The following is a 13,366-nucleotide window of genomic DNA, read 5'->3' on the forward strand; positions in this document are numbered from 1 at the left end:
AATTAGGTTTGAACAATTTGAAATATTCGGAGATTTAAGATATTAATTAACGCAAAAACAATGACAATTTGTATGTATCTACGATACTATGAATGTCACAACTTAAATTTTATCTTTTTGTCATGGATATACACTGATATTAGGAGCTTCCAGTTAATAATTAATCACAGCCACCTAGACGCAAACGTGCAAGTGAAGCTAAACTAGTTAAGAACTAAAAAGTAAAAGATTCCTGGTCGAAAAATAACTCAGTCTACGGTTATTAAACTGTCATCTCGGCCGAACATAAATTATCACTCCCCATGAACTTTTGTAATAATATCTTCGAAGAAACCTTATTTTATATTTCTGTCATAAACGGCATGTGATATATCCGAAACAGTGTGAAGGGAGGCGGAGAGCGTGAGGCAAGAAATCTATCCTGGTATAATAATGTTTCATGATTGATAACGGAAGTTTAGTGTGATCAAGAACAGTCATTAAAAGAAATTAATTAGACAGATGATAAAACTTTATACATGTGGGTCATTAAATCCAGGAAACTTTATTAAGGGTAAGGTAGCAAATGAAATACGACGCCATAAAAAAAGAATATATTTAACGGGCTTTGCGTGAGATTCCTCAAACCAATGAACACTGAGCAAAGAAATATTCAATGTTTGTCTCTATTTTATCAAACCGATATATTACTGAACAAGGTTTTCCAAAAACAGAGTCACAAAGCAGGACAAAAATTAAATATTACAATATACTAGCAACCCGCCCCGGCTTCGCACGGGCAAATATAAAATAGCCTATGTTACTCCGAGGAGATGTAGCTTTCGGTAAAATTGGTTGAGTAGTTTTTGAGTTAAATCGTAACAGACAAAAAATCAATCATCTTTCATCTAATGCGACCCTAATATTAATTTTAAAATAATTCACTCAAAACTAAAAATGCAAAACCTTTAAATTTAAAACAATATAGGTAACTACCAACAATGTGAAAACAAAACGAATTAAATTAAAGTACCTATGTTCAGGACTATCAATTTTAATTAATAAGTAAGTAGTTAGGTATCTAACTACCTAAAGAAAACAAACACGAAACAAAAATGCGACTATGAAGTTTTAAATGATTCACAATAAGAAAAAAACAAACAAATTATTAAAACTCAATGAAATAAAAGTATGTTTGCAAGTATCTATGTATGTTCCGACTACCTAAAGACAACAAATACAAAACAAAAATGTGACCTTAAAATATCGAACGCAATTATAACTTTCCAACAACACCCAGAAAGAAAACACAGTCGTCAGTCGTCACCTCCATTCGCTCCAAGTCAGTTTATTAAAGGATCACGCGCGCGTTATCGTTCGGCTTATTAGCTAAACAGTAGGCAAGACGGTGCGGGGGGAGGGTCGGCGATCGCATCAAGCGAAGCGAGGCGCTTGAATTTTATTCTCGCGTCCGTAATTTTTTTGCGATTACTCCTAAGATATTCATTTAAATTATATGGTGTAAAAGAGTAAAATAATGTGCATGAAATGCTTAAAGCCTCTAACTTATTTAAAATGATAAGGATTAATACCGTATTTGTGTAAATAGCTTTTACATTACCGCTTTATAATTGCCAATTTTTTAAAGTATTAAAATGGATATAGGTAGTATGTTATCTTTAACATATAGACATATGCCATCGCGGACTTTTCTGTAGGCATATATAAGATACACAATTCCACCATACATTGATACACTACATAAACTTTCGGACCCCCCCGGCTCGGACGCGAGGCGCGGGGTCACGGGGCGCCCGCGCGGCCCGGTCGAATCACGGCGACACGAAATTAATTTCGTTGCGCATTATTTTGATTTTGCTATATCTCCTAAGGTATTCATTTAATTTGCATGGTGTAAAGGGAAAAAATAATCTTCATGAAATGCTCAAGCCAACTAACGTATTTAAAATGATAAGGATTAATACCGTATTTGTGTAAATAGCTTTCCAATTACCGCTTTATAATTGCCCATTTTTTAAAGTATTAAAATGGATATAGTATGTTATCCTTAAGAGATAGACATATGCCATCGCGGACTTTTCTGTAGACCTATATAAGATACACAATTCCACCATACATTATTTTGTTATATCTCAAAGGGTTTAGGCAGCGTTTTCGTTGAAAGCTCCCAGACGGCTTATTTTTTTCCGACACCTCCAACAAATATCGTTAATGTATACAAAAACTTAACAAATTATATACTAAAACCTTCCTTGAGAACCACTCTATCCATTGGTGAAAACAGCAAGAAAATCGGTGCAGTAGTTTTTGAGTTTATCGCGAACAGACAGACAAACAGAGGCGGCGGAGGACTTTGTTTTATAATATGTAGTGATATAAGAATACATAAACGTAAATATGTAAACCAAAAATTGGTTTAACGCACAAGAAATAATAGTAGACTATCTTTTGATCTTGAAATGTCTCATATACTCATCGACAAAGATTTGTTAAATCTATAACAGAAGTAACATTTTTTAACTTTTTTAAAATTCAAATATTTAATCTCCATTAACGACGAAAAACTGTTCGGGGTACTACAATAGGGTCGTTATGAAAATTTAAACTCTAGACAAAGTATTGCAGACACACATAATAGTTAACCAAAATATAGCTCTTAAATACAATAATAATTACTTTTTTTATCATATTTTATCGTAAATCTTCCAAATAATGTGGAAATGATACATTTATAAATTTTCATGAAGCCACCATCTTGGTTATGCATTATGGTGCGAAATAATTATCTTCAAAGCGATGATTTTGATATAACCAAATTTTATTTTAGTCATAAGCGTTCGGTTCTAAAATTAAAAAACGGGTGGACGTAAAAAAATGTATGTTAGCAATTTTTTTTATCTAAAAGTTCGGTCTAATATAGTATCCCTAGAAACTCATTTGTGCAAATTTTGAAAAAATATCTTTAAAAGTGCTCAAGATAGGGAGACCTAAACATTTAATTTTTTAATTACTACTATTTGAAAACTAATCAAGTAAAAATAGGTTTTCCCCTTTTACTACTTGTTTTAAATTGGTGTGGAATCGTATCTAATAACATTAATAATAATATTTTTAATTTTTTTAAAGATAATCACTAAGTGCATGGCAAATGAAAATATAAAATTGCAAAAATGAGTTTATAAAGACAAGCTTTGTTCATATTAGAGAGGATTTAGAAATAAATATTAGGTAGGCATGTGACGAACTTACTAATCAAGAAAGAAGAAAAATAATAAAAAGGTTAAAAAATTAATGGGAAAAAGAAACTTGTGAACTGAAATGGAGATAATTGATTATTTAATGTTATATTTTTATGTTTGTTATTCTGCCATATATTTTCTGTTGTAACTATCTTTAATAAATTTTTATGACCAACTAGATAAAAAAATTCAGGAGACTAATAACATTTTAAAAAACAGAAAGGAAAAACTTTTTTAACTTTAACAGCTAAGGTAACGATTGAGCAACAGTAAAAAACTAAATATTTTGGTAGCCATAGCACGAGCACTTTTAAATATATTCAAATTTGGCCATTCTAAATTAGAAAAGACTAATAACTTTTCAAGTAGTTCATCAAGAGTCGATTTTGTTGAATTATAAAAATTGAATTTTATTAAATTGAATTATAATCCAAAATAAATAGAAACTATAAATATACTCTTTTTTATCACTATAATTTTAACACATTATAAAATATAAGTTAGCTTAGCTTTTAGCTTTTTGGTTATTTAATATCGGCCTATTTCTTTTACTTGCCTAACATTGTTTAGGAAATGGATCAATGATATTACATTCTTTCCGAGAGATGGTATGTCTTCCTATACAAACCTCTCCTAAATTTGTAGAGCTTCTGAGAATACACCAACATATAGGCCACTAGAAGATGGAAGATCATTTCGAGCCTTCCCCAGATGGTCACCGCGATCGACGTTGCTTGACTTTTCATAACAATGACATGAATCCCAAATCGCTAGGCCGTAATTGCCCCAAAATAAAAGTCCTTTCCTAAACACTTCAGGACTGTTGTTTAAGGTGTTAATGGTATAAGAGAAAAACTGTCACGATGTACTTTTATATAGTAAACTGAACCTTAAAAATAGTTTTGCAAGAGTATTAATTTGATTGAACTTCATTACAGCACTAATATTGATGTTTTTAACAAGGTAAAGAACATATTAACAAATAATTTTTTGTGTACTGTAATATAATTTTTCAATTTGAAATTTGTAGCCTGTAGGTGAACATTATTGAGTTATTAAGGGGTAGTGCTTTGAACTATCATCATTTTGTTTGCTATTTTTTTCTTATTTTCCAAGGAGCTCCCAACATACAATCATGATTTTTTACTTTGAATTGTGCATCCAAGGTGTTGATGGCTTTTGTAAATGCTATTTTCCGTGAAATACGTCAACTGGAATTTTTTATCCTCATTGGATTACAACTTTTCAAATTTCTGGTATTTAAATTCATGTGGTGCCTTTGATCTTGCAAAAAATACACTTGTGATTGCCCTATTTGCAGCTGTCTCTATATCTGAGAGTAAAACCTTCTTCAGAATCGAAATATGTTCAAAAGTAATTTTTCGTAAACTTTTTTTCAAATACATATTACAGTTTCACAGTAATTGAGAGTAACCGAAGCACATCAATAGGCAGATCAACCTTACTTTTAAACATTATTGCCATATTTTCTTTTAAATAATTATAAAGTTAAATATCTTTTTGTATTTCTTGAATTATTGAATTGTTATAAAATTGTTCAAATATAATATAAAGGGGAAATATTAGAAAGGTTTTGGAGACTATTATTTGAGTCATTTTAAGCCAAAAAGGTCACATAAACATGGTTCCCAAAATCGATAGTTCTCAAAATAGGTGGAAGTTAGGTTAGGATTTATCTAATTAAATGTAAAAATCATATATAAATACATCTACCAGTGGCGGAGATATGGGGAGCTCCCGATATTTGAGATTTTATATTTTGAAAATTTGATCACGCCTCGTAACCAAGAAAAAATTCTTCCACTTTTATACGACAAACAAACCATATTCGAGTTATTTCTTCTTTATACTTTCGTTAACGTTGTCAATAATTTCATTAAACCTATACTAAAGCCCAAAAAAATATTTGACGCATATTGCTTGCCTTGCTGCTCTTAATAAAATGCAAAATTTCTGCGTCATTGCTTTTTCGGACTTGTCATAATTAATAAATAAAATGAAAGATATTTTTTTTATTTGTATTACCACAAGCAGTTACAAGCAATGAGCGAATTTTCAAAATAATTAGTGGCGTTGAATTTTCGGAGTTTTCAGTGAGAGCGACTCCCGGTATTTCCGCTACTGATACACGTATTCATATCTGAATTCAGCTGATTTTTTCTTCTACGTTGATAAATAATTAGCCTGATTATTTTAGAAAATGCGATTTCTTCTAAATTTCAACACGCTGTATCTCAAAGTTATGGAACCATACTTACATATATGACCAATTTGGCTTAAAATCTCTTAAAGAAACGCCCTTAAAGTTTGTCGATGTAGGTACTTAAACTCAACATACATTTTTAAATTGCTTTATCAAACAGTAGAAGGTCAAAAATCAAATACATAAACGTATTTAGTGATTTTCAACGGATTCTTGATATGAAGTAATTTTTTAAAAACATCAATCTATTCGTCTTGATAAATCAATGTCCAAAAGTAAAAATTTATAGTGGATTTATATATGCAATGTTTGTTTCTAGTATTTGCTGTGTATTTAAAACTTATTTTTGTTGCAGTTTCCTTCTGGGTGCTGGCCCTCGACCACGACCTCCAGATCGCGTCAGGCTCCATCGGCAGCATAAGCGTGAAGGATCCAGCAGGAACAAAGGTCGCCTTGTGGGATCAAGTAGCTCTGGATGAAGGTATTGACCGCTAGTTTCTCATTAATTAGAAATATTGAGTAGGTAGGACTCGGGGGGATATTGGACGCCTGGTTGACCATTTCAAACGATTGTCCATCAAATTTCAATTACCATACAACTGGGGCCTCCGCTAAGTATAGACGAGGGCAGATGTCTATGTTTTAGGTCACCGCAATACCTCTTTGTCTCCTAACTTAGTTTAGTTGGAGTTGTGTATTAACATCGGACGCTCCCTTTACACTCGTGCCAATCACGAAAACTGAATGCGGGTTAAATTACATTTACTAAAATCACATGCACATTCGCATATTTTACATAACCAGTTGGGTTGATTCTTTTCGTCTCAGTTTTATTATTTTATTTGACTGCGTATTTCTGCCATACTGAAAAGGTTTTTTATTTAATAAATAACTGTTTGCGCAAAAAAGATCAGTAAATTTAGTTTTACCTATCCAGAAATATCACATACTGAGAAAGCAGTTAATTCTTTACTACAATTTAGTATACAGAGACCTCATAAATGTTTACAAGCCACGTGACCGTCGAGCATAGGCAACCAACAATTCACGGTTGGTAAGATCAAATGAAAATCCCTAAACCCCAGTGGAGTGGTTGACGGGGTTAAATAAAATTGTTTTTAAAATTGATTGACATGATGACTATTGACTATTGATATTAAACTTAATACATATAATTTATTACTAGATACTTCCGAAAAATACTATTTTCTCTGCTGAAATGCTTTTAACTTTATTAAAAGGAGAAAACTATCAAACTTCACTAGTTAATGAAAAAATTGCAAATTTTTACTGTGAAAGCAAGAAGAACAAGAACCTATAAATTTATTATTATTTTTTATTTAAATACAGAGTAAAACAAACATAGACAATTTACTTTTTATTATAGATAAAATAGCATTACGTAAAAGTTACATTAATTTACTCTTCGTTGAAATATAAAATAAATTCAAGTTCATAAATTAGTAAGGTATATTGTCATATTTGTGATAAACATTACATAATATGATGTGCTTCACTAGTCACAAAAATTATTCATGCACAAATTTACTCTCCTGTGCATATTTTCATTCCCAATTATATTAATTTCTTTCAGATTTTAGTGAATATCAGCACACCTTTTTTAAAAATCAATAATTTAACCTCCGTTACCATACAAAATTTTTATACAGGATGTCTGCGGATTGAGTTTACAAGAGAACAAATAGACCAAAAAGTGAAAGATACGAGAAAAAGGCATTCTTGATAAATGTTTTTGTTTGTTTAAAAAATATGAATCACCATGACGAATTTCATTTTTGTTGTACAGGGTGGATCAAAAAGACAAAAATGTTATTTTATTTTGCAAGATACAGAAAAAGGCATTCTTTATAAAACTTTTTGCTTGTTTAGAAAATATGACCATGACGTACTTCAATTTTGTTGTACAGGGTAAGAAATCAAACATTCCTTGATAGAGCAATAATTAGAAAAATATGTTCAATGTGGTATATTTGAAATTTGATATCTTCATCATGTTCCTCTGTTTACTTTTTTTAGCTTAATTATTGGTGTAATTATGTTCGTATTATTTAAAAATTACACTTGAATAAGACGTATTTTAGTTTTGTACTTTGTTCCCTGTATAAAAAACTAAATCTTTGATAACGCGACTCTTATTAATTTTTTAAGCAAAAAATTATCAAGAATGCCTTTTTTCTGTATCTTGCAAAATAAGGTATGTTTACTCTTACGCAATATAACACTTTTGTGTTTTTGACCAACTTTGTACAACTAAATTAAAGTTAGTTCATCATGGTGATTCATAATTTCTAAATAAGCAAAAACATTTATCAACAATGCCTTTTTTTATATCTTGCAAAATAAGGCGTGTTTACGCAAAAGAACATTTTTATGTTTTTGACTCACCCTGTACAACAAAACTGAAGTTCATCATAGTGATTCCACAGACAAAATAGCTATCGCCCCAGACCGCTACTGGAATAGGCGAGCAGTTTTAAATTTCCAAATTGTCGATAGAGTACACCGCCAGTAGAATTTTAGGAAGAACCAAATGCAGCGACCCACATTCCTACGCGTATCCTAGCAACATATAAACAACACTTTGGCAATGCTGCCAGGCGTACTTACGGATTTATTTTGTACATTTTTTTATCAATATGTGTTTTTTGCATTAGTGTATTTACTTAAATGTATGATGTAGGTATTGAAGAATCAACGAATATCTATGTAGTTTCATTATGATATTCTACAGAGTTGTCACAGTTAGGTTATTTAATCATAATTTCGTTAACACCCCTGGTTCTGATCGTCCATTTTGCATTGAATGGAAAAGGTCCGAAGTCCGTATGCCGAAAAACAAAAAAGTTAGTCAAAAATTGCAACAGCAGTAGCGAACGCATTATCTTATCTCTGTTGATTGATGATTTGTTGTTTTTTTTGTAAATAAATTTCGTATTCAACTACTCCTTGAGGTTCCAGCAATTTTACATTGTGTTAATTTTTTTCAACACATTGTGTTACAAATATGAACACTACCAATGGCATCCATGACATGCAACACATTAATTTCAAGTTTTTTAATTCTCCCATTCCAAGGTGGCATAAAATAAATAATTAATTAGGTAAATTCATAGTTTTAATTCTAACTTGGTTTATTTTATTTAGCATTTAATACAAATGTGATTTTTAAACAAAAGATAAGTTCCATATCTCTTTAATACATAACTGAATGCATTAAATTTATTTGGCAGTTATTATTTGGCAACAAAGCCACCGCTAGAACTGCCACCTATTACTAAGTAGAATAGTTACCACGCTAAATTTTATTGCTAGATGCCGGCTGACAAAAGCCTGCATCCTTTTCGGGTTGCCAGTTTCCAGCATTTAACACGCAGTCTGTGGCGATAAGCTATATTGTCTGTGGTGATTCGTATTTTCTAAACAAGCAAAAACTTTTATCAAGAATACCTTTTTTTGGCGTATCTTTCACTTTTTGGTCCATTTATCCTCTTGTAAGCTCAATCCGCGGACATGCTGTAGGATGGTGTCCCACTTTGATACTTTCCGATTAAATACATATCTTTATGTTTACATACCTATTTTTAAATTTTCTATCACTTTTCAATAGCACATTTCCGGCTTAATAGTGTCATACTCAACGGAATTTCCTCATAAATTGTTCAATGCAGGATTGTAAAGAGTATGCTATGACCGATGATTTTGAGTTCCGCTTCGAAAATACAATAAAATGTTATTAACGTCAAAATGTTCTTTCTGTTATAACTTACCGGTAATTCGACGAAATGCGAAAAACTTAGCTGTGAAAACAACTGATTCATTTGAAATACGTACGATTTAATATTGAAGCAAAAGAAACAATAAAACTATGTCAGCAAATGAACTCAAACGAAAACAGACACGGACGACGGACGCAACTGAAAAATGCACAAATATCAATTTAACGTCATCGGTCATAATGATTCGTTTACAATAAACAGTAAGAAACCATTGCGTCTACACTGGATATACTCTGATCACTGATTGGTTGAATGAAATTACACCTATCATAAACCGGTAAGACGAAATGTTACGTTTTAATGTAGTATTGATCTTATTGTTTTAGTAATTTTTGACCAGAATTTAATTACTACAAAATTACGGTTTCAAACAAAAGTACTGGTCACGTGGCTTGTGATTTATCAACAGTGTCCATAATAAGCATTTATATCCAACATTCATCTGTTTATCACATATAGTATACAATGTTTTATAATAGCATTTAGAATTCTTACAAGGAATAAAAGGCATTTCTGTATGTGTGCACTACTTTACGAAAAAAGATTTATTTGTAAAAATATTCATATTTAAGTAAATGAAACTGACAAATACATGAATTATTTTAAATTCTTTGTAGAGATTTTTTTAAATGTGTGTAGAGAGATCATAGATTCCCGTGTATCAATTTTTCCATTCAGCAATGAACTAAGCCGCCAAATGGAAAATTTCGCTAATAATTTCATTTTTCTCTTTTTAAATAACTTGTGAAAAGGAAAGAAATAAATAAGAAGCACCCGATACATATACATATGGTATACATTAGATGTGATTTTTTGACGTTCTCGTATTCCTAGTTTGAATTGAATTTATTTTTATCATCCACCTTTATTTTGTTACAGGTGTGAAATCCTTCACTCTACCGCTTTCTGAATACGTGCGATCCGGGAGGTGGCTGGTGCATGTGGAGGTGGAGTCGACGGAATTTTCGACCCCCATCGAGATCGCGCCCGGCGTTGGAAACGGCCTTCCTGATGTCGCGGTAGCGGAAGAGCACTACGTCGAGCTGAGATTCGGAAGAGAAATGAGACGCAGATATAAGCCTGGACTGCCTTTCTCTGGAAAGGTAAGACGTAATGGTGATAGATTACATCTTTGCACGGCGTCTCCGTTCAAAGGATAGGTACTTATACACACGACACGGATTTTACAAGTGAATGATTTATGAACAGAACGGTAAAACTACGAACTTAAAATTTAATAACGAAAAAATATATGTAATTGTAATTGAAAGTTTCAACAAATTTGTCACATTCTTAATGATCATCAACTCCACAATAACTTTGGATTTTCAAATTAAGAATACACTGTATATGTTAATTTGCTTCAAAAAACTGATATAAGTTTAACACCACAAGTTTCAAAGGCGAAGTGGATATAATAAGGGAAGATCGATTCTAATTTTCAAATCAGAAAATAATAATAGATAATAAGCAAATTACAAGCGAGTCTGATTCGACACAGCCCCATAAAAAAAAGTGGAAGGTCCAAAAAACAAGACCATGGTAGGTATGTTTTTGAGGTAGCTGAACCCGAATCCGGTGTCCGTTTGACCCAATTAGCTCTGGAGAAAGGTCAGTTCAAGGTCAAAATTAGAGAATTAATTACCAACAAAGACATACATTTCTATACGTTTTTCGGGTTGGTGATCCGAATCCGGTATCCGTTTATTCCGACTTGGTCTGCGTTCAGGTCAGTTCAAGGTCAAATGTAGAAAAACAATTGCCAACAAAGTAAACCAAGGTATCTATACGGTTTTGGGGTCGTTGAATCCCATTTCGGGGCCGGTTTGACCCGATTAGCTCTGGTGAAAGGTCAATTCAAGGTCAAATTTATAGAATCAATTGCCAATAAAATAAACCCATATATCTACATGTTTTTGGGGTTGCTTAATCCGAATCCGGTGTCCTTTTGATACCATTAGATCGGGTCGGTTCAAGGTCAACTAATTAACTCGAGAGCCACTGGCTCAGAGTTAAAGCTTTCTTTCCGTAATCTTATTTGTTACTCAAATTTTAATACGCCTAAATGCTTAACTTGAGTGTATTCAGTTTAGAACTTGAGACTACTTAGCAGACCTAATCGGGTCAAACGAACCCCGGTTTCGGATTCAGCAACCCCAAAAACGTATAGATATATTATTTACATTGTTGGCAATTGATTCTCTACATTTGACCTTAAACTGACCTTAACACAGATCTGATTGGGTCAAACGGATACCGGATTTAGATTCACCGACCCCAAAAACGTATAGATATGTAGGCTTACTTTGTTGGCAATGGATTCTCTACATTTGACCTTGAACTGACCTTAAACCTGATCTAATCGGATCAAACGGACACCGTATTCAGATTCAGCGACCTAACAAACATATGGCTACCGAGGTCATGTCTTTCGGACCACCCAGTTTTTTGTGGGGCTGTGTGTTATTTTTGTCCACATCTTCATTGAATCTTTCGTGATGCTGTATTGGATTTACCTGTAGGTATGTAAGTAGTGCTATAAACCAAGTAACATTTACAGTTAATTTAAAATGAAACGAATTTAAAAAGTACTCACAGATTTATTCACGCTTTAGAAAACAATTATTCCTCTTATTAAAGACAATAGCCAAAACTTTGATAATAATTATAATACTGAATACACAAATAGGATAGAAGTTTACAGATTTGACACCTCTAGGTTTTCAGGTTTTCATTCATTTGAAGACATTTAGCTGTTGAACACTGCAAGAATCTGGTGATATGTGATATTACGTATGCGTGCGGCAAAGTTTATATATCTAAATAGAGACATGTTAACACGAAGTCTTTTAAAAAATAATAGCATAGAGAATTGGCAGCTGCTCTACATAGGACAAATTGAGAACACACAATAGATTTGTACCAGAATAGTAGACAAAAAGATTTTGTCCAGGACTACAGTACTACAAAGAAGCAATATATATTCAATAAAATTGTCACACTCCTCAAACGATATACCGAAAATTATTCAATCATTGACAACTCTCGAACAAAAGACAATAAGGCACGCAGTATAATCAACGTTAATATTCGCGAAATATACTAGTGGAAACCCGATTGACCTCTATCTATTAATCTGATTGTGAATTTTTGGGTTCTGTGTGATATTCTTGGGATTCATTGAGTTTTAATAGCCTCGCACTAATCATTGAGCTCATATGATATATTTTATTAGCTCCTCAGAATTTGGCAGCAAAAGTATTCTAAGAAGTGTATTTCACAAGGAAATTTCAAATTTCTTGATAATGAAATGTTTGGTCTTCTTACGACCTTCATTTGTAAGACTTTAGTCTTCATAGACAATCTCCTGCGCCAAAGAAGAATGACATCTTTGTTTATAATACATTTCAATATTGCAAAATTGACGTACTAAATGACTGCAGAGTTATTGCGACTCTTCAGCTCATATAAGAAATGTGGGCTAAAATCGCGTTTATTCAAGCATGTGAAAGTTAATTAAGATTAGATAAACCAACAAACGTAGTCGTATTGATGTATAATGAAGTTTTCAACATATTTTTTTAAGTACACTTCCTCAAAAAGCTAATAGGCAAATTCGGATACTTCATACATTTTAATTTATGAGGATACTGGAGAAGTCCTGGCCTTAGCAATGAAATAAGAGAGGATTTGTTTTATCTTTTAATTTGTCGACATAATCTCCTTTATCTTCAACTCACTTGCGTCACCTACCCTATCACTAATTTATTAATATAGAAAAATATTACTCCAGTTGGCTTTTATCGTTTAGAAGGTTTGAATTTTCCAAAAATCAGTCATGTTTTTAATCCAACAAAAACCATACCAACAATGCGACCCATGTCGGAGGACATAAAGCTAGACAATTGAGAAGCGAAGTTTTTAACTAACTTTCAAAGTCATCAAAGTCAACCATCGAAGATATTACCTGAGCCGCAGACTGATCTAAAACCACCCTGCCAGAACGGATGACATCAGCAGAGACCAAAGCTATTCCTGAAGCAACTGGCAAAGTTCGCCGTAAGTTTCACATGAGAACAATCCAATTCAGAATTTTCCAAAAATAT

At 32.4% G+C, this 13,366-nt stretch overlaps 1 protein-coding gene across 1 annotated transcript in view; it reads left to right on the forward strand.

Annotated features, from left to right (window-relative positions):
* Positions 1–13,366, forward strand: part of LOC108917091 (C3 and PZP-like alpha-2-macroglobulin domain-containing protein 8) — a 195,207-nt gene that overhangs the window by 15,928 nt on the left and 165,913 nt on the right. The window contains exons 3-4 of the mRNA XM_018723528.1: positions 5,819–5,944; positions 10,140–10,363. Coding sequence (XP_018579044.1) covers positions 5,819–5,944; positions 10,140–10,363 — 350 coding nt within the window. The remainder of the gene's footprint in view (positions 1–5,818; positions 5,945–10,139; positions 10,364–13,366) is intronic.

Source organism: Anoplophora glabripennis, unplaced genomic scaffold, assembly GCF_000390285.2.
Source record: "Anoplophora glabripennis isolate ALB-LARVAE unplaced genomic scaffold, Agla_2.0 scaffold45, whole genome shotgun sequence".
Taxonomy (NCBI): Eukaryota; Metazoa; Arthropoda; class Insecta; order Coleoptera; family Cerambycidae; genus Anoplophora; species Anoplophora glabripennis.